At 49.4% G+C, this 25245-nt stretch overlaps 1 protein-coding gene across 1 annotated transcript in view; it reads left to right on the top strand.

The window, feature by feature from the left end:
• The window catches only part of LOC143935849 (beta-1,4 N-acetylgalactosaminyltransferase 2-like), a 168627-nt gene that overhangs the window by 71065 nt on the left and 72317 nt on the right, over positions 1 to 25245 (top strand). Inside the window, exon 3 of the mRNA XM_077459974.1 lies at positions 9257 to 9357. Coding sequence (XP_077316100.1) covers positions 9257 to 9357 — 101 coding nt within the window. The remainder of the gene's footprint in view (positions 1 to 9256; positions 9358 to 25245) is intronic.

The raw sequence follows: 25245 nt of genomic DNA, 5'->3' as shown, positions 1-25245 counted from the left end.
ACCACCGGGGGGCCCTGCTGTCCCCCCGATCTACCACTAGTTATAAGGAAGATAAAACAGAAAAGGAAGAATTGCACTCACCGGGCTGTCCAGGACTTGGCCCGCCAGCCGCCACTTTGGAATCCACCGCTGCTGAACGTCCCCGGTCCTCGTCCCTCTCTGACCCGGACAGGTCTCCCTCTGATCAGTTGCTGTCCTCCTCCGTCCGAACGGCCACTGGCTGCACCCCCCAGAGGGTCCTGCTCTGGTTGCTGGGGTTCGGTGATGTCGCTCCCATCCTGCTCGCCGTCCTGTCGCACCGACCCGCTTGGTGCCTGCATAGCTGGGCTCCCGGTCTCAGCAACAGCAGTCCGAACTCAGACCATGCTCTCCACCAATGCCGCGCTCCTCCTTCACGCCCTAGGTCGCGTGGGACAGCGGGCCTACCCTGCCGCCTGACCCACCACCCGTGACGCTGCTCCGACCCGCTCCGCCAAAACTGGCCACGTGCTCCTGGCCTCTGCGACGAGTAATGGGGACGGGGGGGGGGACGGAAGGGATCATGAGTCGTGTTGGGCTCCCCCCCCCCGCAGTCTTGTAACTGCGTGCGTCTCTCACCCTCCCTGAAACCCCGGGGCTTCTGTGCGCTGTGGGAGAGGGGGGGTAGAGGTGTGATGCTCTCTCTCTCTCTTTTCCATCTAGCTGCACTCGCTGGCACCGAGCCCTGGTGAGGCAGCAGGCTGAAGTGCTCCGGCTGAACTGACCGCCGAGCACGTGGAGTCCCTGCTGGCCACTGAGCCCTGTTGAGGAGTCTAGCTGAGGTACTCCGGCCGCAGGGCCCGCCGAGCACGTGGAGTCACAGGCCCCCCCCCCGTCTGCCATTCGTCCCATACTCTGCATACCGGCCCCCGCCCGTGCTTGCAGCCGCTACATACCCCTGTGCCAACGCTGCAGCCGCTTGTATCTGTGCAGGAGGACTCTTCCGCAGCCATCACAGCCATCCATGGATCGGGGAGGAAGAGCGGTGAGGGTGTGTGGCATCTTTTCCTCCACCGCTCAGTACTGACGTCACTCCCCTTCCTGCCCAATAATTTTCTAACCCGAGCGCCTCCCCTGCTCCGGCCACTCCCCTTTTCTTAAAGGAGACAAATTAATTATTTTCCTTACAAGCATGACTGTGCTGTCCACACCTGTCATGCCGTCCCTACGCTTATTCTTTTCTCTCCTTCTGCTCCGGGACTCTCTCACAGTGGGCCTGGCTGGTGATCAGAGACATGCTGTGATTACACTCTGCTGCTGCACACAAGGCAGGTCAGCTGACTGTCCCCGACATGACGACTCCTCTCTGTCCTCACTCTGCAGCCTCCAGCTCTCTCACTGGCTTTCCACGATCGCTCTGTAATCGGCCAGCACCCCAGTCCTCTCATATAGCCTCACTAACTGCAGGCAGGGATGACATCGCTCACTAGGGTTGCCACCTTTTGTTCAAGTCAAACCCGAACACTTTAGCGGAGTATGCTAATTTTTGTTTTATAGTAAAAACTATACATATATTTTGCTATTAAATGACATTTCTAATCATATGAAGTTAATAACAAGAGTCCCCCTTTACATCAGAGCCCACAGAGTTCCCCTTTTTACATCCAAACTCACTGAGTTCCCTTTCACTGTAAGGGGGGACTCTGCAGACTCTGATGTAAGGGAGAACTCTGGGGACTTTAACATAAGGGATGCTCTGGGAACCCTGATGTAAGGGGGAACACTGAAAACTCTGATGTACGGAGAGGAATCTAATGTGGGGAACACTGTGGCCTCTGGTTTAAAGGGCAAATCTGATGTAAGGGGTGCTCTGAGAACCCTGATTTACCTTAGTGTACTCACTCAGAGGCAGGAGGGAGAAGGGGGGGGGAGACTTCAGTCACAGACAGGGATGGATGGTGAGCTCACTCACCCCTTGGCATCCAGATGTATCTGAGGCTGCTGAATTCAAATTTTTCCGGCCCCAACTTTCCTTTTCTGAGGCACAGCGCCGGGGATTGGAGTGTGGGCAGACCCAGAGGGGTAGGGGTTTTTAAAACTTTTTTTTGCATTGGTCCATGTCCCCTGGGGCAGGACCCAGGTCCCCAAACACTTTTTAGGACAGTAACTTGCATATTAGCCTTTAAAATTAGCACTTTAGATTTCTCCCATAGACTTGTATAGGGTGTTCCGGCTTTTCAAATTTGCTGCAAACAGCCTAAATTGTTCACTGTTCGCTGAACAGGCGAACAGGCAATGTTCGAGTCGAACTCGAAGCTCATCCCTACAGGAGATGGTCAGAGCCTGCAGACATAGTACAGGAGATGGTCAGAGACTGCACACATAGTACAGGAGATAGTCGGAGACTGCAGACTTAGTACAGGAGATGGTCAGAGACTTCAGACACATAGCTCCCAACTGTCCCTGATTTCGAGGGACTGTCCCTGATTTGGAGCAATGTCCCTCTGTCCCTCATTCCTCTTCATTTGTCCCTCATTTTGATCTGATATATAAAGTTGTATGTAAAATTGACTTTGTATCCATCAAAAAGTGTTTCCCAGTGCTAAACCTTTCACCTGATTTCTAAATTGCTGCATTTGTAAATTCCAAAAGCCAATATAAAGGAATAGTAGTGGTAAAAATAAAAGCACTAGTGGTTTTAACCAATCTTGTTTTTTTGTACAATTCCCCTTTTAAGGGGGTGTGACAAGGAGTGTGTCCTATACCTACTTTTCATAGTACAGGAGATGGTCAGAAACTGTAGACATACTATAGGAGATGGTCAGAGACAGCGTTTATGGTTGAACTCAATGTACAATTATATAGTATCCTCATTTGAAAAGTACAATCAAGTGGCAAGGCAACATTTAATTTCCAAAATAAAATTTTTCTTACAAATAGTTAAGTGGTCAAGATTAGGAGGACAGTAAACAGTTAATGGGTTATTCCGGTCCGTTTTAGAGACTTTAAGGTCTCTCTGTTTGCGGATGATGTCCTCCTCACCCTCATGCAACCCCACATTTCGCTCCCGAATCTCCATGTAGAATTAGACCGATATAGTGTCCTCTCAGGTTACAAGATCAATAACTCAAAAATGGAAGACCTCCCCCTCAACATACCCCACCAAACATTAGCGGCCCTCTCGCAAGCGTTCAGCTATTCATGGAAGACGTCCTCCTTAAAATACCTCGGGGTTCACATCACTCCCACATACGACACTCTTTACAAAGCCAACTTCCCCCAGCTCTACGCCTCCATCAGGGCTTGCCTGACCAAGTGGAAATCCTTGGGGTTGTCTTTTTTCGGTCGCCTGGTGACTCTGAAGATGACAATCTTACCTAAACTTTTATATCTCTATGAGATCCTACCCATTACCACCCCGGCCTCGCACTTTAAGAGGCTCCAGGGCGACTTGATAAATTTTTTCTGCCACTACAAGAGGCATCGAATTGCTAGATCGGTTCTATACGCCCCCCGAAAATCAAGGCGGCCTAGCGTTCCCCCAACATATCCAAATACTACTGCTTAACTACGCCCTGTGGCCTTTTGGTGCACGCTCCACGCTTACAACCGATGGACGCAAATTGAGAAACTATGGCTAGCTCCCGTCCATCCGAACGCCATGTTATGGAGCTCCGGAGTAGTGGGTGGTGGTCTACAGCTACTAGGGCCAATGGCACTCCTACGCACATTATGACGGCGCGCCAAATCGGCACACCCGCTTACCACTACCTCTTCCCTAGTCACTTCTTTTTTTATTCATACTTGATATACTTGATAAATTTTTTCTGGCACTACAAGAGGCATCGAATTGCTAGATCGGTTCTATACGCCCCCCGAAAATCAAGGCGGCCTAGCGTTCCCCAACATATCCAAATACTACTGCTTAACTACGCCCTGTGGCCTTTTGGTGCACGCTCCACGCTTACAACCGATGGACGCAAATTGAGAAACTATGGCTAGCTCCCGTCCATCCGAACGCCATGTTATGGAGCTCCGGAGTAGTGGGTGGTGGTCTACAGCTACTAGGGCCAATGGCACTCCTACGCACATTATGACGGCGCGCCAAATCGGCACACCCGCTTACCACTACCTCTTCCCTAGTCACTTCTTTTTTTATTCACTCCTAATATCCCAGACAGTTTAAATTCACAGATGTTCCACTTCTGGATGGAGAGGGCCCTTTTTCGCTATGGCTAACTGGTTGTCCCTCAAACTAGAACCCTAAGAAAAAAAAGACCTACAGGACGCCTTTAATATACCCAGACAGGCATTTTTTTAGTTACTTAAAAATACGCCACTATGCGCAATCCCTGGTAGCGAATCTCCAATTTTCCCCCTTAACTGAGTTTGAAAAAAATATGCTTAGAAGGTCCCTCTCCTAGAGGCATGATATCGCTCACTTACCAACTCCTGATTATTGATGGGTCACCTACCGGGCCACGACATGCTTATATGAATAAGTGGGAGCAGAACCTGGGTATAGATATATACCTCTGAGCGCATGGCGGCTCATATGGTCACAGGCAGCTAGGAGCATGCGCGGGAGTGACGTCATTCTGGCTCCGGTGAATCACAGCACCGGAGCAGCGAGACCCGGAAGTTGCTCTGGGATACATGGCAGCGGCGAAGAGGAAGACGGAGGACCGCTTCAGGGGCTTCGTTCTCAGGTCAGTTATTCATAATGAGCTAGTGTGCTATGCATACTAGCTCATTATGTCTTTGCCGTACAGGGTGTGTTTTTTATTTTATTTTATTTTTTTTGCCTTTACTTCCTCTTTAAACAATGCTCTTGATAAACACAATCCAATATGGGGACCCTGGGTCCGGTTGGAGATCCCTGTGGCCTAACGCTATGTAGGTCCTGGGTTTATGAAGATCATCGGTAACTAGGGCAGATGCTGCTCGGGTGACACGGGGCTCTAGGGGCGGGCGGCTGCCCTCTCTTTTTCTCTCCTCTCCACTACGTTCTACTCCTTCTCTTTTCCATTTCACCCTCTCTTCTACACTTTCCCTTTCTTGTACCTATTTGTGCATCTCTGTACAGGCGTAATTTGTTGTGTTAATAAACGAACGTGTTGTCTCTACAATCTCTTGTAGATGTTGTAAATGTTTTTAACTAGATCAAACTTTGGCACCGGCTAACATATCTGTTGAATTTGAACCAGGATTACTTGTTTTATGGCAAAATGTACTGCCCTGTCCCCTTTGTTGGTATGTCTTTTTCCTTGGAAAATCAATAAAAATTTTTAGTTCTCAAGAAAAACAGTTAATGGGTGTGTGAAACTTCTAGCCTGAATCATCAGTAAATCCTTCACAATAGCATCAATCTATGCAGCACACACAGAGCTCAGGCTAAATAGCTGAGCTGAAATTGTTAACAACCAACTATGTGTGACTGGTCACTGGACACACAATGCAGGCAGGGGTCCAGAGATCTTATCAGTGCAGTGTGCATCCATAAAAAAATAAAATAATAAAAGAGTACAGAGGGAGGGGAGGCTGATTAGTAACCTTGCACTCTCTAAAGGCATTTGACTGTACAGCGCTCCCCACGATCCAGTGTTGCCAACCTACCAGATCGAAATTTACTGACACAACACCCAAAATTTACTGGCACTGTCAAGTTTTTACTGGCATATCTAAAAGTTACAAAATCACAGTTTTAAGTGCAAATTTCAGTTTTTAGGCTACAAACAAGTACAATATGCAATTAGCAAAGTGATCTAAGGTAGATATTAAGGCAAAAACATATTTCTTATTTTATTTTTGATATAGTAAATAAGTAGTTCAGGGAAAGGAATCGAGAGGGCTAGAAATTAGAATGGGCAGCACACACACATGACATTGACACTCACAGTGACACTGACAGCAGTGTGCAGCAGCACAGATGATGATGGCACCTCACCAACATGACACGTCCCCTCCTGAGTCACAGTGACCCTCTCTCTCCATGCCAGCTGGTCCCTTCAGTCCACTCCCGGCTTACCTTCCTCCTGTTCCACAGACTTGCACATGAGGCTCCGTTCCCTTTCACCATGACTTCACTTGACACACTGCCGGTGTTGTGCCATATAGTGTCCGGCCATCATATAGCGTCCGCCCCGTACTGCGCATGCACAGTACGGAGCAGACGAAGCTTCGGAAAATCTTCGAAGTTGAACGGCGCCTGCGCCGTCAGTGGAGGTGGTGGCCCCAGCATCCAAGCGGACATAGGGTTGTGAATATTAGAGGGCCCCTCGCGAGCGAGCTTCGCTCGCCACACTTCGGGGCTCGGCCTCACTGCGCTCAGCTCTTTTATATTCCTACTCTATGTCCGCTTGGATAGTGGGGATGGAACCTCGACTCACGGCGCAGGCGCCGTTCATCCTCGGCAATTTTCGGAATCTGTGTTGCTGTGTACTGCGCATGCGCAGTACACAGTGGACACTATCGGATGGGGGACCTTATATGACAAGACACCGGCACAGTCTAAACACGCTGTGGCAGGCACTCGGATGGTTTCTGTTGGAGATACAACAACTTTCAGCTTAGCCTATTGACTGCAGTTCACAATCAGGACACTAGATGTCGCTAATGCTCAGTGATATGCTATGCTATACATTTTCTATGATGTATTGTATTTCCTGTACATAATGCTGTACTTGTTGTTCTTACCATGTGAGGTGACATTTTTCTAGTGTGGTTATGTTTCAATAAAGAAGCCAGTTCCTGTTACTCCACAACGTCTAATCTGAATTAACTCTGCTGCACCCAGCAATCATACTTTGCAACAGGTTATGGGCCCAGTGTCCGGATAAAGTCTTATGACCAGGTGCAGCCCAGGCAGAACAAAGCCTCGAATGGGAGACAGTGTGGCTAATGCGGAGATCGACATAAGAAAGGTTTCCAGTGTCATCTCCTATAGACAAGTAAGAATGTTCATATATAAAGGAGGACAAAATGGCCGGAAACTCAGAGCTTAAACTCTCAGTGGCCAGGCTGAACAATGACAATTATCAGCTATGGAAGTTCAAAGTGGAAATGCTATTATCCAGAGACGACTTGTGGGAGGTTACCACTACAGAGAGGCCATAGGATAATAATCAAGACTGGGACAAGAAAAACAGACCAGCACAGCCACCATAAGTTTACTAGTGGAGGATGATTAGATCATTCATATACGCCAGGGGTAGGGAACCTATGGCTCTGGAGCCAGATGTGGCTCTTTTGATGGCTGCATCTGGCTCTCATCTCTCAATCCGCGAATTGCATGGTGTGCCGATCCGTGGATTGAGCCCATATTAAAGGCCGCGGTTTCGGCCTAGCTTCGGAGCTGCGAGCATCTTGGTACACCTGGCAGCGGCCTAGGTGAGCAATGCGCTGACGTCATCATCACCCGCCTCAACTGCTCGTGGATCTGCCTGCCTGTGTAGTGGTAAGCAAGCAGACAATTGTAGGGGAGATGTGGATATTACAGTTATAATTGAAATTAGTCGATTAATCGATTAAAAATTAAAAAATGTGTTTTAAACATATTGTATGGCTCTCGCGGAATTACATTTTAAAATATGTGGCGTTCATGGCTCTCTCAGCCAAAAAGGTTCCCTACCCCTGATATACGCCATGAGGACACAGCGAAAGGTATGTGGGACGTACTGAAAAGACTGCATGAAAGATCCAGTTTAAACAGCAAGCTGTTTTTGATGCGGAAGCTTTACAAAATGAGACTTGGCAGAGAACAGGACATGCAGGAGCATATAAGAAGGAGGACTCTTATCTGTGAAGCGTCTAATGGCCAGAGAGCTCACTGTGAAATTCCAAGGTAACAAGTGTTCTATTCTAAATGGCAAACAGACAATAGCAGGTGCCAAGCTGGATGGTTATCTTTATCATCTTGACACAGTGAAGGAAAAGGTGAGACTATGTACACACAAGCACAATGACTGTATACATATATGGCACAGACATCTAGGTCACAGACACCCAGAATGCATACAGGAACTACAGAGGAGAAATCTGACAAGGGATCTAACAGTATCCCCTTGTCCAGGGAGGCCCGGAAAAGAAGGCAAGGACAGAGGTGAAGGGCTGGGCATGACTAATGCTCGGGGAACACCTACAGGGTTAATAAAAAGTATAGGAGTGAGAGAGGGGGTGGAGCAGTGGAGGAAGAAAGGAGGGGGAGGAGTAATATAAAAAGAAGGGGAGGAGTCAGGAGGCAAGCGCGGGCAGAACACGGGAGTAGTTGCCCACCCGCCCATTTGTATTAGAGATTGAATGTATTTTATTGTTGGTGTTTTTCTTGTTGTTTTGTCTATTTATTTTTCTTGCAGGGTTCGGTGATGCGAGTCATCATAGCAGCAGTAACGGCGGTGTCTTTGACGGGGTAAAGAAACTCATGTGATGGAAGTGTGGGGGGGCTCATAGGTGGTATGTGCCCCCTTTTTGGTGTATCCCAGCGGAAGGGTAGGCTGGGATACGGGATTGGTGGCACTGTGGGAAAGGGGGTTGTCTCCGGGCTGATAAACGGCCGGAGGCCTGGTATGGTAAAATTTGGTCCCACAGTGTATTGGTGGAAAGTGTAAAGTTAAAGGAGGAAACCAAGGTACCGTCAAAGACCAACTGACTGGGATTTTTAAATTGCCGTTGCAATATAGTGTTTTATATATAGTAATAAAGTTATTTATTTAAGTTTTTGGTTTGAAGATTTGTTAAATAAAGGCTGCTATGGCCATTTACACTCCAAACTCCGGTGTGGACTATTTATTTGTGGGAGGGTTGAGTGGAAAAGGTTAAAGGTTAAAAGGGGGAAGGAATAGGTAAAAGGGGGTAAAATGGGTTTCCAGAGAAGGGGTGAACTCCCGGATGCATGGGTCAAGTAACCGTTAGGTGTGAACATTGCATTAAATCCAAAGCTACAAGAGCAACAGTTCCCAAAGTCAGAAGAGAGCTTCAAGACCACGTGACTTAGTTCATTGACCAGCCCATCCCGGCTCAGACACAAAAACTAGACGTTCAACAAAGGCAGTAGCAAGTATGACAAAGCCAACTTGATAACTTTCAAGGCTCCTGATAACATTAACAAGTGAATTTCCATTGTCTACTTAATAATACTTAATAAGTCTATTATTTTCTATGTTACATCTTTATTACATTATATGCAGCACTATGTATAAAATGCTAGGGTCAGCACTTTTTGTAATTGATAAACCATAAAAAAACTAAACAGAATGTATCAATGTATAACTTTATACTTTTATGCTTATGTCTTTGTCAGGGAGCAGACCAAAAAAATCATTTTGGCCCCTTCCAACTCACCGTTAAGGTATCCCATTCATGGAGTCCAAGTCATCCCACTTAACACAATCCTATTACCAGGTAAGCCCAACATCTCTCAGGACACAATAGTGTCTGACCACCTGCAATAAGGGTAAGCATGACTTTATCACAAGCCTTTAACAAGATTTTTGTATTTCTGTGAAGATGGACTCTACACAGGCTCATTTATTTGCTGAGGAGCTTTGCAAACTGACACACCAGGTCCTAGAACTGTCTTTGCATGTGAATGCACCTCCAGCAGTAACACAGGAACCAAAGCCCAAGGTCAACCTACTTGATTAACTGGTGACCCCCCCATATGTTTTCCAACTTAAAAATAGTTGTTTGCTATGTTTTGAGCTTAAGCCACACTCTTTTGGTTCCGAAGCACAGGGGATTAACCTGGCTATTACATGGTTTCAGGGGGGCCCCAAGTGTTGGGCCTTTAGTCTCTCTGCAGAAGACCAAGCCTGAGGGTCAGTCAGGCATGTACTGGCCATCGGGACTACCAGGAGTTTCCCAGTGGGCCAGTTTCAGCGACAGCCAGTGTTGCCAACTGCCCGTTAATTTAATTTACCAGCAGTCCATAAATTTCAGCCTATTTTTTGCCTGCCCATAAATTTTCCTTATGGGCCGAGGCACCCGTAAAAAGATGGCTGTGGGCCGACCATGCAACTGTGCTTGCGCAGTTCTGAAGCCTGCTGGGCTTGGGAAGCATCGTACACACTTGTTGGGGCAGTGCATGTGCAGCAAGGTAATGCCGCCACCAGGTGCCATTTTTAAACGGAAAGCACTCATTCTCCGCGGTGCCCAGTCAACTCGTTACAGCAGAGGAGGAGCCGAGGACAGTGGGGATAGTGACACACTGTGAGGGGGTAATAAAAACACTCATTTGCTGCCCTGTGGACTGAAGAGGTGAAAGGGGCACAGGAGGAGGACACTGATGTGCTGCCCTGTGGATTGGAGAGGTGAAAGGGGCACAGGAGGAGAACATTGATGTGGAGGGGTATGGTTATATGAAGGGGGACAGAGGAGGAAACTACTGTGAGGGGGTGAGGAGGACACTACCATGTCCTCAGCCTCTGACCATCTCCTGTATCATGTCTGCAGTCTTTGACTATCTCCTGTATCATGTCTGCAGCCTCTGACCATCTCCTGTATCCTGTCTGCAGTCTTTGACCATCTCCTGTATCATGTCTGCAGCCTCTGACCATCTCCTGAATTATGTCTGCAGTCTCTGACCATCTCTTGTATCATGTCCGCACTCTATGAGGGGGAGGGTAGAAAGGAGCCAGGGTGGGGGTCACAATGGAAGTCAGATGTGTGTGGACTGTGGAGAGGAGACTATAGGATTGAACCAGAGCCACCAAGCTGGAGCCATCTGACTGAGCCCTGCACGGTGCACCACAGAGAAGCACAGTGACAGCGCCGCCAGGCCAGTCTGAGGGGGGCCACTGATGTAAGGGGCGAGTAAATAGAATAATGTAAGGGGGCACTGATATAAAGGCCCCCCCCCATATTAGTATTCACTCTATGGAGGGTTTGTCCGGGTGGCCAGTCTGAGTGAGACCTGTCATCTACACTGCCCATCACCTCACTTCATAGTGCGCAACCCGATTCAGACTCAGCGCCGCTGCATTGCTGAAAGGCTGCCAATGGCTGTGCAGCAATGCCGGTTTTCGAAATTCCAGCCAATGAGGCTGTAACAATATTCCTGCATGATCAAATCATGCAGTGATGTGAGAAGGAGGAGAAAATGCAGAGGAGAATAAGTGAAATAATAAAAAAGGTGAGTGAGTTATTTATGACACCTGCCATTGAATGGAATGTAACTTACACATGTTATTCTAAAGGCGTGTGCAATGTTGGAATGCATCTTTTTCTCGAAATAAAGAGCTGATCCCCTAATCTTTTCCCAGCCTGATGGTCCTGTACTGGATGCCCAGTATTCTCCAAGGGATCCGAGGGCCCTTCATAATAGGAGGGGCTAATGTCAGGAGCGTATAGCGCTCCTGCTCCTGATTCCAGCATCCTGGATTTCGTTGTGCCATTCTCCTTGTCTGTCTGTCCACTTGCAAGGTGATTGATGCGGTACGTTTCTGGGTGGAGACTAAACCTGATTTAACTACTTGCCGACTGCGCTATAGCTGAATGATGGCTACAGCACAGCCGGCTAGTTCTGGGAGACTGTCATATGTTGGCCTCCCATGAAGTCTCCCAATGTGAGGCGTGGGCAGCACACTTTGTGATCAGTGTCCGGAGGACACTACTTATCACAGATTGAGGTGAAGAGCCAATCAGTGGTTCTTCACCATGTGATGAGCTGTGTCCAATCACAGCTGATCATGGAAATAAATAGAAGCTGGTTATTGGCACTGACAGCATGAGGAGAGGAGAAGTGAGCCAATAGCTGGCTTCTCTAAAAGGACATGCACATTTATAATCAGGTCACTGATTATCAGTGCAGCCCCAACAGTGCCCACCAGTGCTGCCATTCAGTGCTCATCAGTGCCTCCTCATCGTCACCCATCAGTGCCCCCTACCAATACTCATCAGTGCCAACTATCAGTGCCCATTAGTGCCACCTATCAGTGCCCATCAGTTCCTCCTATCAGTGAGCCTTATCAGTGCCCACTAGTTCATCCTAGTGCATCCTCATCAGTGCACATCAGTGCCGCCTTGTCAGTGCAGCCTATCAGTGCCCATCAATGCCCACCAGGGCCACCTCATCGGTGCCCATCAGTGCAGCCTCATCAGTGCACATCAGTGAAGGAGGAAAATCACCTGTTGCATGACTTTTTAAATTTTTTTAAATTTTTTGGTCTTTATTCTTTTATTTAGCAAAAAATAAAAAAACCCAGTGGTGTAGCATCAGGGATTGCTGGAGTCGCCACTGCGACCCCGGTCCCTGCTTTAGGGGGGCCTGTGCGACCTCCCTGTCACATCAGGTTTTATACCGCTTTGCCTGTGTGGGAGCGACGGGGTTACTTGAGGGGCCAGTTTCGAGAGGAATAGTATGTGACAGACTACTCCCCTCCCCTCAGGAATCAGGTGGGATGGGGCTGCTGAGTTGAATGGGTGGGCCATCAGCTCTCCATTCTTTTCCACAGAACGTTGCACCCCGGCTGCCTCCAAGCAGCGTGAGTGACCTCCCTGTGAGCTGGTTCCGCCCCCCCCCACCCCTTACATCTCTTGCTGCCAGTCCATGCGTGCTTATCTCTCCTCACCTCCCTCATCTCTCATTGCCTCCCCTGGGTCCCCCCTCACCTGTCCTCAGTCATGGCAGGGCCCGGTGGGGATACGTGCTTTTAAGCTGGAGCCATTGGGAGATTGAGATACTGCATGCAAGTTCATCAAGAGATCAGATGCAGGAGGAAGTTCGAGCATTCTAAAGTCCAGGACACTGACATGGCTGGGGTTCTTCTATACATTGAATGGGACTGAGACTTCTCTGAACTCCCCCTGTACTGGGAACATCCCATATGTGAGAAAGTGACAGGAACACAAAATGGGGGAGGGGTGAGGCCTGGACATGCTGGCACTTGTAGTGACTGTGGGGCTTTCCCTAATTCAGTGCTGCAAGAGAATAAAATAGATCATTAATACCCTACTGGATATTACAACTAAAATCACCAGTTCTGCACATAATTAAAAAGGTGCAAACAAAGCGTAATAAATACAGTGTTTCCCCAAAAATAAGCCTGGGTCTTATACAAATTTTGGCAACAAAAGACACAATAGGGCTTATTTTCGGGGGGAGGTCTTACCATGTAATGTGCTGTCTTCTCTCCCCCCCTCTCTCCCTGCCTGACAGGAATCCGCAGTGTGAACTTAGTTAAAATTTAAAATCCTATAATCCACTCTATTACAGTATTATATAATGTACAATGTGTGTGTTTCTGTAATATAATTGTGCCAAATACCTTGGTTATAGCACCGCTCTGCGTTTCTGTGACCCGCCGCAGTTCTCTTCTCCGCAATTATATTACAGAAACGCACACATTGTACATTATATACTACTGTAATAGAGTGGATTATAGGATGCCCCGAGACGACGTCCTCTGTGTGACGAAACACAGGGGGTGAGCGACGTCTCACTCCGTACTGCACAGGCGAGCCGTTTTTTTTTTATTCGCTGGCCAGCTTTATTTTATTGTATTTAGCACATTTGTGCGCATCGATTTCCTATCAGTTTTACCTACGATTAAGCACTCGGCCGCTTTGGATGTTGGCCGCTTTGCTGTTTTTTTACGGTCCTGGATGCCTGATCGCTCCATCCGTCTCTCCATCATCCATCCGTTGGATCGAGCGCAGTGCGGCTGACTAGGCAGCACTGCAGGAGTGACCGCACGACAATGGATCATCCCTGATAGGAGGACGTGGGATCCGTTATTTCCATAACAGGGGAGCCATACCAATTGGATAACCACAATACCCCTAACTGGGGGATATGCTCTGAATAGGGATGAGCTTCGTGTTCGTGTCGAACATACGTTCGACTCGAACATTGGCTGTTTGCCCATTCGGCGAATTCCGAACATTATGGGCCGTACGCACCAAATTCGTGTGGCGCTCACGGCCCACAATGCCCTGCGTCATCGCAGTGCATTGCTGGCTCATGATTGGCCAAGCATGCACTGTGACCCCGCATGCTTGGCCAATCACAGTGCCAGCAGCGAGGAGAGCCATGATTGGCCACAGGCAGGATGCCTGTGGCCAATCATAGCTCAGGGTGTGTAGTACACGCCCCACACTATATAAGTCCGCCAGCGCGGCGGCCTTGTGTAGTGTGTTGGCGTCTGAAGCAGTTAGTGGGTGTTCTGTGTACCTTCAACACAGTATACACCGATCGTTATCGGCCGATTTTCGATCTTGCTCTTCTGTAGTGGTTGTTGTCTGCGTGCCCTGACCGCAGTATACACCGCTATATTCACCTCACCTATATAGCTAGTGATCTATCTTTTATAATAGAGCTTGCAGTCAGTAGTGTTAGGAGTTTGTGCGTGCTGTCTGCGTGCTCTGTACCCAGTACATACCGCTATATCCACCTACATAGCTCTTCTCTATTTGAGCTCACTTGCCATCTGCAGGAGTTATTGGAAGTTATGTGTGCCTCCAGCACAGCACAGTATACATCTGTAGATACCCCTTTATCTCTAGTGTTCTATAATAAAGGCATCTGCAGGAGTTAGTGGGTGTTTTGTGCCTCCAGCACAATATACACCTGTATCTACCCTTTATTGCTGTTCTCTAATAGAGCCATCTGCAGGGCTTAGTGGGTGTTGTGTGACTCCATTACAGTATACCCCTTTATCTCTGGTGTTCTATAATAAAGGCATCTGCAGCAGTTAGTGGGTGTTGTGTGCCTCCAGCACAATATACACTACCCAACTGCTGTTTTACCCAACTCCCTTCAGGCCATTACCATGTCTGGAAGGCCAGCAAGGAGAGGCAGACGAGCCAATAAAAGAGGGCAAGCAGGCTCTGTGTCTAGAGACAACAGTGCTGGTCGTGGACGCGGTGCATTGTCATCAGCACGTGGCCATGGGACACGATTGTCCTTCTTTTCGGCAGCTGGACATGTTGAACCGCAACATGCCAACGACTTGGTAGAGTGGATTACCAAGCCCTCTTCCTCCTCCTCATCCTCTCTCACCCAGTCTCAGGGTACTAGCAAAGCAGCTGCCAACGCATCGTCTTCCCTCCTCTCAATGTCATCATCAGTGACTCCTTCCCTAGACCCACCACGTCCTCCTGAGGAGTCTCCTGAACTCTTTGAGCACAGTGTTGGGTACATGCTCCAGGAGGATGCCCAGTGTTTTGTAGGCTCTGATGATGACACTCAGCTAGAGGAAGGCAGTAGCGTGAATGCAGAGAGAGGGGATGCTCAAGAAGGACAGAAATCTGGCAGTCATGTTCCACAAGCTGCAGCATATTGCCAGGTTTGCTACAGCGATGAAGAGGGAGGGGATGATGAGGGCACTGACTCCACATGGGTGCCTGGTAGGAGAGAGGAGGAGGAGGAGGAGGAGGCACATGTCCAACGAGGCAGGATGCCCTCCGGGGGCCAGCTTAGGGGCAGCACACCGACTGAATCACACCGCAGAGCTCCGCCTGTGCAGGGCGCTGCCTCTGTGCATTATTCTAAAAGTTCTTTGGTGTGGGCCTTTTTTGAGACGAGTGCATCAGATCGCACCGCTGCTATTTGCAACATATGTCTCAAGCGTATCTCGCGTGGCCAAAACATCAGCCACTTGGGCACCACATGCTTGACCAGACATATGTTGACCTGCCATGCATATCGTTGGCAAGCGTACCTCAAAGACCCACACCAAAGAACAAAGCGGACCTCTCCTTGCTCCTCATCAGCTGGCATCTCCAACCCCACTAGACCTTCAGTCCTCTCTGAAACCTGCTCTGAGAGGAATGAAGGTGTAGAATTAGGTGTGTCACAGCCAAGTGCTTCCGGGCACTCTGCTAGCAGTACACCCACGTCCGATTATAGCAGGCAAATGTCCCTGCCCCAGCTGCTGGACCGGCGAAAGAAGTTCACTCGCAGCCATCCACATGCCCAGCAGTTGAATGCTAGCTTGGCTGAATTGCTAGCACTTCAACTGCTGCCTTTTCAGTTTGTAGACTCGGCCCCCTTCCGTGAGTTTGTACAATGTTCGGTTCCTCAGTGGCAGGTCCCCAAACACGGAAGGCGATTCTGGCTCTCTACCGGCATGTGGAAGGCAATGTCCTTGCCTCGCTGGACAGGGCGGTCAGCGGTAAGGTGCATATTACCGCTGACTCATGGTCCAGCAGGCATGGACAGGGACGTTACCTGTCTTTCACGGCGCCCATTGGATCACTCTTCTGGCAGCTGGGAAGGATGCAGGACAAGGTGCAGTAGTGTTAGAGGTTGTTCCGCCACCACGCCTCCAAAATGCTACTATTGGTTGTGACACACCTCTCTCCTCCACCCCCTCCTCTTCTTCTTCCTCCATGGTCTCTTCCAGTGCTCTGTCCTCAGAACCAGCGGTGCCCCGTAGGCGTTCCAGGGGCTACGCAAGTACGCAGGCAAAACAATGCCATGCCGTGCTTGCGCTGGTTTGTTTGGGGGACATGAGCCAAACTGGGGCGGATGTTTTGTCAGCTCTGCAGGGGCAGGCCGAGAGGTGGTTGACGCCACGCCAGCTTAAGCCAGGAATGGTGGTTTGTGACAATGACACCAACCTCCTCTCCGCCCTCCGACAGGGACAACTGACCCATGTGCCCTGTGTAGCTCACGTCCTTAACCTGGTGGTGCAGCGGTTCTTGGGCAGGTACCCCGGCTTACAGGATGTCCTGAAGCAGGCCAGGAAAGTCTGTGTGCATTTCCACCGATCATTTAATGCCTGTGCTCGGCTGGCTGAGCTCCAAAAGGAGTTGAACCTGCCCAAGAACCGCCTTATATGTGACATGCCCACCAGGTGGAACTTAACGTTGGCCATGCTGCAGCGGCTGCACACGCAGCAGAGGGCCATCAATGAGTACCTGTGCGACTACGGCACCAGGACAGGGTCAGGGGAGCTCGGTTTTTTCTCACCACACCAGTGGGGCATGATCAGAGATGCATGCACTGTCCTGTCACCGTTTGAGGAGGCCACAAGGATGGTGAGCAGTGACAGAGCATGCATCAGTGACACTGTACCTCTTGTCCACCTCTTGGAGCATACGCTGCGTGGAATAATGGACAGGGCACTTGAGGCAGAACAGAGGCAGGAAGAGGAGGACTTCCTTGCCTCTCAAGGCCCCATTTATCCAGACAGTGTTCCTGCTGTGCCACCCATCACACAGGAAGAGGATGAGGAGGAGGAAGAGGAGGAGGAGAATGATTGTGTCAGCATGGAGGTGGAGGCTGGCACTCAGCATCAGCAGCAGCAGTCTTGTAGGGATGATTTACAGTCCCAAGAAACACGCGGACTTGTACGTGGCTGGGAGGAGGTAGCTGCGGATCATGTTGCCCTTAGTGACCCAGAGGACTCCGGACCGAATGCCTCAGCTAACCTACGCTGCATGGCCTCACTGATCCTGCAAAGCCTGCGGAAGGATCCTCGTATTCTTCGGATCAAGGAGAGGGACCATTACTGGCTGGCCACTCTCCTTGATCCATGGTACAAGGGTAAGGTTGCCGACCTTATCTTGCCATCGCAGAGGGAGCAGAGGATGAGACATCTCCGGGAGGCCTTGCAGAAAGGTCTGTGCAACGCGTTCCCAGAGACTGGGAGGTTACAAACTCCTGGTCCTGGACAACGTGTTGCTGAGGCATCGGTCAGAACGAGCGGTGGAGAAGGTGGCCGTCTGACTGATGCTTTCAGACAATTTTTTAGTCCGCAGCCCCAAGGTATGATCGGTTCCAGCAACCATCGCCAGCGTCTGATTTACATGGTGCAGGAATACCTAGGGGCAAGGTCAGACTTGGACACCTTTCCCACCGAAAATCCTCTGGCTTACTGGGTCTTGAGGATGGATCACTGGCCAGAGCTTGCACAGTATGCAATTGAGCTACTGGCCTGTCCTGCATCCAGCGTTCTTTCGGAACGCACCTTCAGTGCTGCTGGTGGCTTTGTTACCGATCACAGGGTGCGCCTGTCCACCGAATCAGTTGATCGACTGACCTTCATCAAGATGAATCAGTTTTGGATCACCCACAGCTACCAAGCACCTGAAGCTGATGTAACCGAATAATTTTTTTTTAAATATCACATCCCTTCAAGACTGCCTATACTGATGCTGAGTGACTGTCCTGTTATGTTGATTGTCTATCTTCTTCCTCCTCCGCTGATATGTTGGAAGAACATTTCTGGTTCTGGGTGATGCCATCAGCCCAATTTTTCTGCCCCTGTTTAACAGGGGCGTTTAATTAAAATTTTTGATGCAATGCTTTGCAGCAGGGCTAATTCCTGCAATAAAACTAGAGTATATGGGAGAGGTTGCAGTGTGGTGGCACCAGCACCAGTGCCTACGGCTCAATTTTTCTGCCCCTGTTTAACAGGGGCGTTTAAGTACAATTTTTGATGCAATGCTTTGCAGCAGGGCTAATTCCTGCAATAAAACTAGAGTATATGGGAGAGGTTGCAGTGTGGTGGCACCAGCACCAGTGCCTAAGGCCCAATTTTTCTGCCCCTGTTTAACAGGGACATGCAATTACAATTCTTGATATAATATTTCACAGGAGGGCCCGTTCCTGTGCCCACCCAGAGTAACTGTGAGGACTTATAGTGTTGTGGCACCAGCACCACAACCACCAAAGGTCAATTTTTCTACCACTGTTCAACAATGGCATGTAATTACAATTCTTGATATAATCGTTCACAGCAGGGCGCTCCAGCGCCCACCAAGAGTCACTTTCAGGGCTTACAATGTTGTGGCAAAACCAACACCTTGTTCCGCCATTTCTGCAGAGCATATAGGGCAGGCCCCTACTTTCAAACATCCAACTTACAAACATCTCCTACTTGCAAACGGAAGGAGACAACAGTAAGTGAGATGAAAAAAGATGGACGACAACCATTCCCTATGTTTTCCAAAAAGCTTAAAAATTGTTTTTTTTGACTGGAGCTACACTTTAAAAATGTACCAGTTGAAAATTACAAACAGATTCAACTTAACACAATAAACCTACACAGTCCCTGTCTTGTTTGCACCGCCTGCATACTGCTGTTCTGAGTATATAGGGCCTGGGGGCCACACGCATTTCACGGGGGGTGTTCGGCTCATCCCTAGCTCTGAATATTGGTAAGCCTATATTTAAAAAGGTGGTGGATACTAGGGATGAGCTTCGTGTTCGAGTCGAAAGTAAGTTCGACTCGAACATTGGTCGTTCGGGCATTCGCCGAATTCCGAACGTTTGGGCCGTTCGCGGCAAAATTCGTGTGGCCCACAATGCACTGCGATGGCGCAGTGCATTGCTGTCTCATGATTGGCCAAGCATGCACTGTGACCCCGCATGCTTGGCCAATCTCAGCGCCAGCAGCGAGGAGAGCCATGGTTGGCCACAGGCATCCTGCCTGTGGCCAATCATAGCTCAGGCTGTGTAGTGCACGCCCCACACTATATAAGGCCGCCTTTGAGGCGGCCTCGTGTAGTGTGTTAGTTAGCATCTGAAGCAGTGGGTGTTCTGTGTACCTTCAACACAGTTACACACCAATCGTTTTTGGCTGTTTTTCCTATCTTGCTCTTGTGTAGTGGTTACTGTCTGTGCCCTGACCGCAGTATACACCACTATATTCACCTCACCTATATAGCTAGTGATCTAGATTTAATAATAGAGCTTGCAGTCAGTACTGTTAGTGCGTGCTGTCTGCGTGCTCTGTACCCAGTACATACCACTATATCCACCTACATAGCTGTTCTCTATTTGAGCCCAATTGCCATCTGCAGGAGTTATTGGAAGTTGTGTGTGCTTCCAGCACAGCACAGCACAGTATACATCTGTATATACCCCTTTAACTCTGCTGTTTTCTGGTTATTGTCTGCGTGCCCTGACCGCAGTATACACCGTGATATTCACCTCACCTATATAGCTAGTGGTCCATCTTTAATAATAGCGCTTGCAGTCAGTAGTGTCACTCAGGAGATAGTGCGTGCTGTCTGCGTGCTCTGTACCCAGTACATACCGCTATAATCCACCTACATAGCTGTTCTCTATTTGGGCCCAATTGTCATCTGCAGGAGTTATTGGAAGTTGTGTGTGCTTCCAGCACAGCACAGTATACAACTGTATATACCCCTTTAACTCTGCTGTTCTATAAAAAAGGCATCTGCAGGAGTTAGTGGGTGTTGTGTGCCTCCAGCACAATATAAACTACCCAACTACTGTTTTACCCTACTCCCTTCAGGCCATTACCATGTCTGGAAGGCCAGCAAGGAGAGGCAGACAGGCACGAGCCGATAAAAGAGGGCAAGCAGGCTCTGTGTCTAGAGACAACAGTGCTGGTCGTGGACGCGGTGCATTGTCATCAGCACGTGGCCATGGGACATGCTTGTCCTTCTTTTCTGCAGCTGGACATGTTGAACCGCAACATGCCAACGACTTGGTAGAGTGGATGACCAAGCCCTCTTCATCCTCCTCATCCTCTCTCACCCAGTCTCAGGGTAGTAGCAAAGCAGCTGCCAACGCATCGTCTTCCCTCCTCTCAATGTCATCATCAGTGACTCCTTCCCTAGACCCACCACGTCCTCCTGAGGAGTCTCCTGAACTCTTTGAGCACAGTGTTGGGTACATGCTCCAGGAGTATGCCCAGTGTTTGGTGGGCTCTGATGATGACACTCAGCTAGAGGAAGGCAGTAGCGTGAGCGCAGAGAGAGAGGATGCTCAAGAAGCACAGCAATCTGGCAGTCATGTTCCACAAGCTGCAGCATACTGCCAGGTTTGCTACAGCGATGAGGAGGGAGGGGATGATGAGGGCACTGACTCCACGTGGTTGCCTGGAAGGAGGGAGGAGGAGGAGGAGGAGGAGGAGGAGGCACATGTCCAACGAGGCAGGATGCCCTCCGGGGGCCAGCTTAGGGGCAGCACACCGACTGAATCACACCGCAGAGCTCCGCCTGCGCAGAACGCTTCCTCTGCGCGTTATTCTAAAAGTTCTTTGGTGTGGGCCTTTTTTGAGACGAGTGCATCAGATCGCACCGCTGCTATTTGCAACATATGTCTCAAGCGTATCTCACGTGGCCAAAACATCAGCCGCTTGGGCACCACATGCTTGACCAGACATATGTTGACCTGCCATGCAGCTCGTTGGCAAGCGTACCTCAAAGACCCACACCAAAGAACAAAGCGGACCTCTCCTTGCTCCTCATCAGCTGGCATCTCCAACCCCACTAGACCTTCAGTCCTCTCTGAAACCTGCTCTGAGAGGAATGAAGCTGTAGAATTAGGTGTGTCACAGCCAAGTGCTTCCGGGAACTCTGCTAGTGGTACATCCACGTCCGATTATAGCAGGCAAATGTCCCTGCCCCAGCTGCTGGACCGGCGGAAGAAATTTACTCCCAGCCATCCACATGCCCAGCGGTTGAATGCTAGCTTGGCTAAATTGCTAGCACTTCAACTGCTGCCTTTTCAGTTGATAGACTCGGCCCCCTTCCGTGAGTTTGTACAATGTGCGGTTCCTCAGTGGCAGGTCCCCAAACGCCACTTTTTCTCACGGAAGGCGATTCCGGCTCTCTACCGGCATGTGGAAGGCAATGTCCTTGCCTCGCTGGACAGGGCGGTCAGCGGTAATGTGCATATTACCGCTGACTCATGGTCCAGCAGGCATGGACAGGGACGTTACCTGTCTTTCACGGCCCATTGGGTCACTCTTCTGGCTGCTGGGAAGGATGCAGGACAAGGTGCAGTAGTGTTGGAGGTTGTTCCAACACCACGCCTCCAAAATGCTACTATTGGTTGTGACACACCTCTCTCCTCCACCCCCTCCTCTTCTTCTTCCTCCATGGCCTCTTCCAGTGCTCTGTCCTCAGAACCAGCGGTGCTCCGTAGGCGTTCCAGGGGCTACGCAAGTATGCAGGCAAAACGATGCCATGCCGTGCTTGCGCTGGTTTGTTTGGGGGACAGGAGCCACACTGGGGCGGATGTTTTGTCAGCTCTGCAGGGGCAGGCCGAGAGGTGGTTGACGCCGCGCCAGCTTAAGCCAGGAATGGTGGTTTGCGACAATGGCACCAACCTCCTCTCCGCCCTCCGACAGGGACAACTGACCCATGTGCCCTGTGTAGCTCATGTCCTTAACCTGGTGGTGCAGCGGTTCTTGGGCAGGTACCCCGGCTTACATGATGTCCTGAAGCAGGCCAGGAAAGTCTGTGTGCATTTCCGCCGATCATTTAATGCTAGGGTGCCCACGTGTCCCGGATTGCCCGGGACATTCCCGCAATTAGCAGGTCTGTCCCGGGTCCCGGACACCTTCATTCCAGGACAATACAGTGTCCCGGAATGAAACGGATACAGCCATTTACGATTTTAATTGATTGTGGAATGTCGATGATGTAATTCGGCCGGGCCAGCCCAGTGGTGTAGCGTGGGGGTGGGCAGCCCAAGTGACTTCTTCCAGGCTCCACACATCTCCAATGAGGCAGACTCCTCAGCAACTGGATCTCCCCCCGCCCAGAGACTCCAGTGGTCCAGCCTGCCCTGTCCCCCATGATTCCTCAGCTGCGTGCCATCGCCCAATGCAGGCAGCCCATGTGTGAGTGGGTGCGGCGGTGCTCCGTGCAGGCGAGCGTACGGCGGCCGCTGGCAGAGTTCCCGGCCTGCGGGGATAGCAGTCATCTGACTATGGATGATCTGCATGGAGTACTGGCCTGGAGTGGTGATTGAAATCCACCAATCTGCCATATGTTTGTGTGGGGTGTGGGGAAGTAGTCAGTAGTGTGAGTAGTGCATAAAGAAGTGTAGTGGTCAGGTAGGTCAGTGCAGGGCACAGAGAAGTCAGTGTAGTGGGTAGGTGGGTCAGGGTAGAGGTCAGGTAGGTTATAGTGGTCAGGTGGCTCAGTGTAGAGGACAGGTAGGTCAGTGTAATGGATAGTATAGTGGACAGGTAGGTCAGTGTAGTGGATAGTATAGTGGACAGGTAGGTCAGTGTAGTTAATAGTATAGTGGACAGGTACAGTGGTGTGAAAAAGTGTTTGCCCCCTTCCTCATTTCCTGTTCCTTTGCATGTTTGTCACACTTAAGTGTTTCGGAACATCAAACCAATTTAAACAATAGTCAAGGACAACACAAGTAAACACAAAATGCAATTTGTAAATGAAGGTGTTTATTATTAAAGGTGAAAAAAAATCCAAACCATCATGGCCCTGTGTGAAAAAGTGATTGTCCCCCTTGTTAAAACATACTATAACTGTGGTTGTCCACACCTGAGTTCAATTTCTCTAGCCACACCCAGGCCTGATTATTGCCACACCTGTTCACAATCAAGGCATCACTTAAATAGGAGCTGCTTGACACAGTAAGGTCCACCAGAAGATCCTTAAAAGCTACACATCATGCCGAGACCCAAAGAAATTCAGGAACAATTGAGAAAGAAAGTAATTGAGATCTATCAGTCTGGAAAGGGTTATAAAGCCATTTCCAAAGCTTTGGGAATCCAGCGAACCACAGTGAGAGCCATTATCCACAAATGGCGAAGACATGGAACAGTGGTGAACCTTCCCAGGAGTGGCCGGCCGCCCAAAATTACCCCAAGAGCGCAGCGACGACTCATCCAAGAGGTCACAAAAGACCCCACAACAACGTCCAAGGAACTGCAGGCCTCACTTGCCTCAGTTAAGGTCAGCGTTCATGCCTCCACCATCAGGAAAAGACTGGGCAAAAATGGCCTGCATGGCAGAGTTCCAAGGAGAAAACCACTGCTGAGCAAAAAGAACATCAAAGCTCGTCTAAATTTCTCCACAACACATCTTGATGATCCCCAAGACTTTTGGGACAACATTCTGTGGACCGATGAGACAAAAGTGGAACTCTTTGGAAGGTGTGTGTCCAAGTATATTTGGCGTAGAAGGAACACTGCATTTCATAAAAAGAACATTATACCAACAGTAAAATATGGTGGTGGTAGTGTGATGGTCTGGGGCTGTTTTGCTGCTTCAGGACCTGGAAGACTTGCCGTGATAAAAGGAACTATGAATTCTGCTGTCTACCAAGAGATCCTGAAGGAGAATGTCCGACCATCTGTTCATGTACTCAAGCTGAAACGAACTTGGGTTCTGCAGCAGGACAATGATCCTAAACACACCAGCAAGTCCACCACCGAATGGCTGAAGAAAAACAAAATGAAGACTTTGGAGTGGCCTAGCCAAAGTCCTGACCTGAATCCTATTGAGATGTTGTGGTATGACCTTAAAAAGGCCGTTCATGCTCGAAAACCCTCTAATGTAACTGAATTAGGACAATTCTGCAAAGATGAGTGGGCCAAAATTCCTCCAGGACGCTGTAAAAGCCTCATTGCACGTTATCGCAAACGCTTGGTTGCAGTTGTTGCTGCTAAGGGTGGCCCAACCAGTTATTAGGTTTAGGGGGCAATCACTTTTTCACACAGGGCCATGATGGTTTGGATTTTTTTTCACCTTTAATAATAAACACCTTCATTTACAAATTGCATTTTGTGTTTACTTGTGTTGTCCTTGACTATTGTTTAAATTGGTTTGATGTTCCGAAACACTTAAGTGTGACAAACATGCAAAGGAACAGGAAATGAGGAAGGGGGCAAACACTTTTTCACACCACTGTAGGTCAGTGTAGTGGACAGGTAGGTCAGTATAGTGGACAGGTAGGTCAGTGTAGTGGACAGTATAGTGGACAGGTAGGTCAGTGTAGTGGACAGGTAGGTCAGTGTAGTGGACAGGTAGGTCAGTGTAGTGGATAGTATAGTGGACAGGTAGGTCAGTGTAGTGGACAGTATAGTGGACAGGTACGTCAGTGTAGTGGACAGGTAGGTCAGTGTAGTGGTTAGTGTAGTGGACAGGTAGGTCAGTGTAGTGGACAGTATAGTGGACAGGTAGGTCAGTGTAGTGGATAGTATAGTGGACAGGTAGGTCAGTGTAGTGGACAGTATAGTGGACAGGTAGGTCAGTATAGTGGACAGGTAGGTCAGTGTAGTGGACAGTATAGTGGACAGGTAGGTCAGTGTAGTGGACAGAATAGTGGACAGGTAGGTCAGTGTAGTGGACAGTATGGTGGACAGGTAGGTCAGTATGGTGGACAGGTAGGTCAGTATGGTGGACAGGTAGGTCAGTGTAGTGGACAGGTAGGTCAATACAGTGGACAGGTAGCTCAGTACAGTGGACAGGTAGCTCAGTACAGTGGACAGGTAGCTCAGTGTAGTGGACAGTATAGTGGACAGGTAGGTCAGTGTAGTGGAGAGTATAGTGGTCAGTGTAGTGGACAGGTAGGTCAGTGTAGTGGATAGTATAGTGGTCAGTGTAGTGGAC

Source organism: Lithobates pipiens, unplaced genomic scaffold (assembly GCF_037356315.1).
Source record: "Lithobates pipiens isolate NorthernLeopardFrog02 unplaced genomic scaffold, aLitPip1_a1.2 Scaffold_28, whole genome shotgun sequence".
Taxonomy (NCBI): Eukaryota; Metazoa; Chordata; class Amphibia; order Anura; family Ranidae; genus Lithobates; species Lithobates pipiens.
Note: the sequence above shows the minus strand (reverse complement) of the source record. Positions and strands in the feature narration are given on the sequence as shown.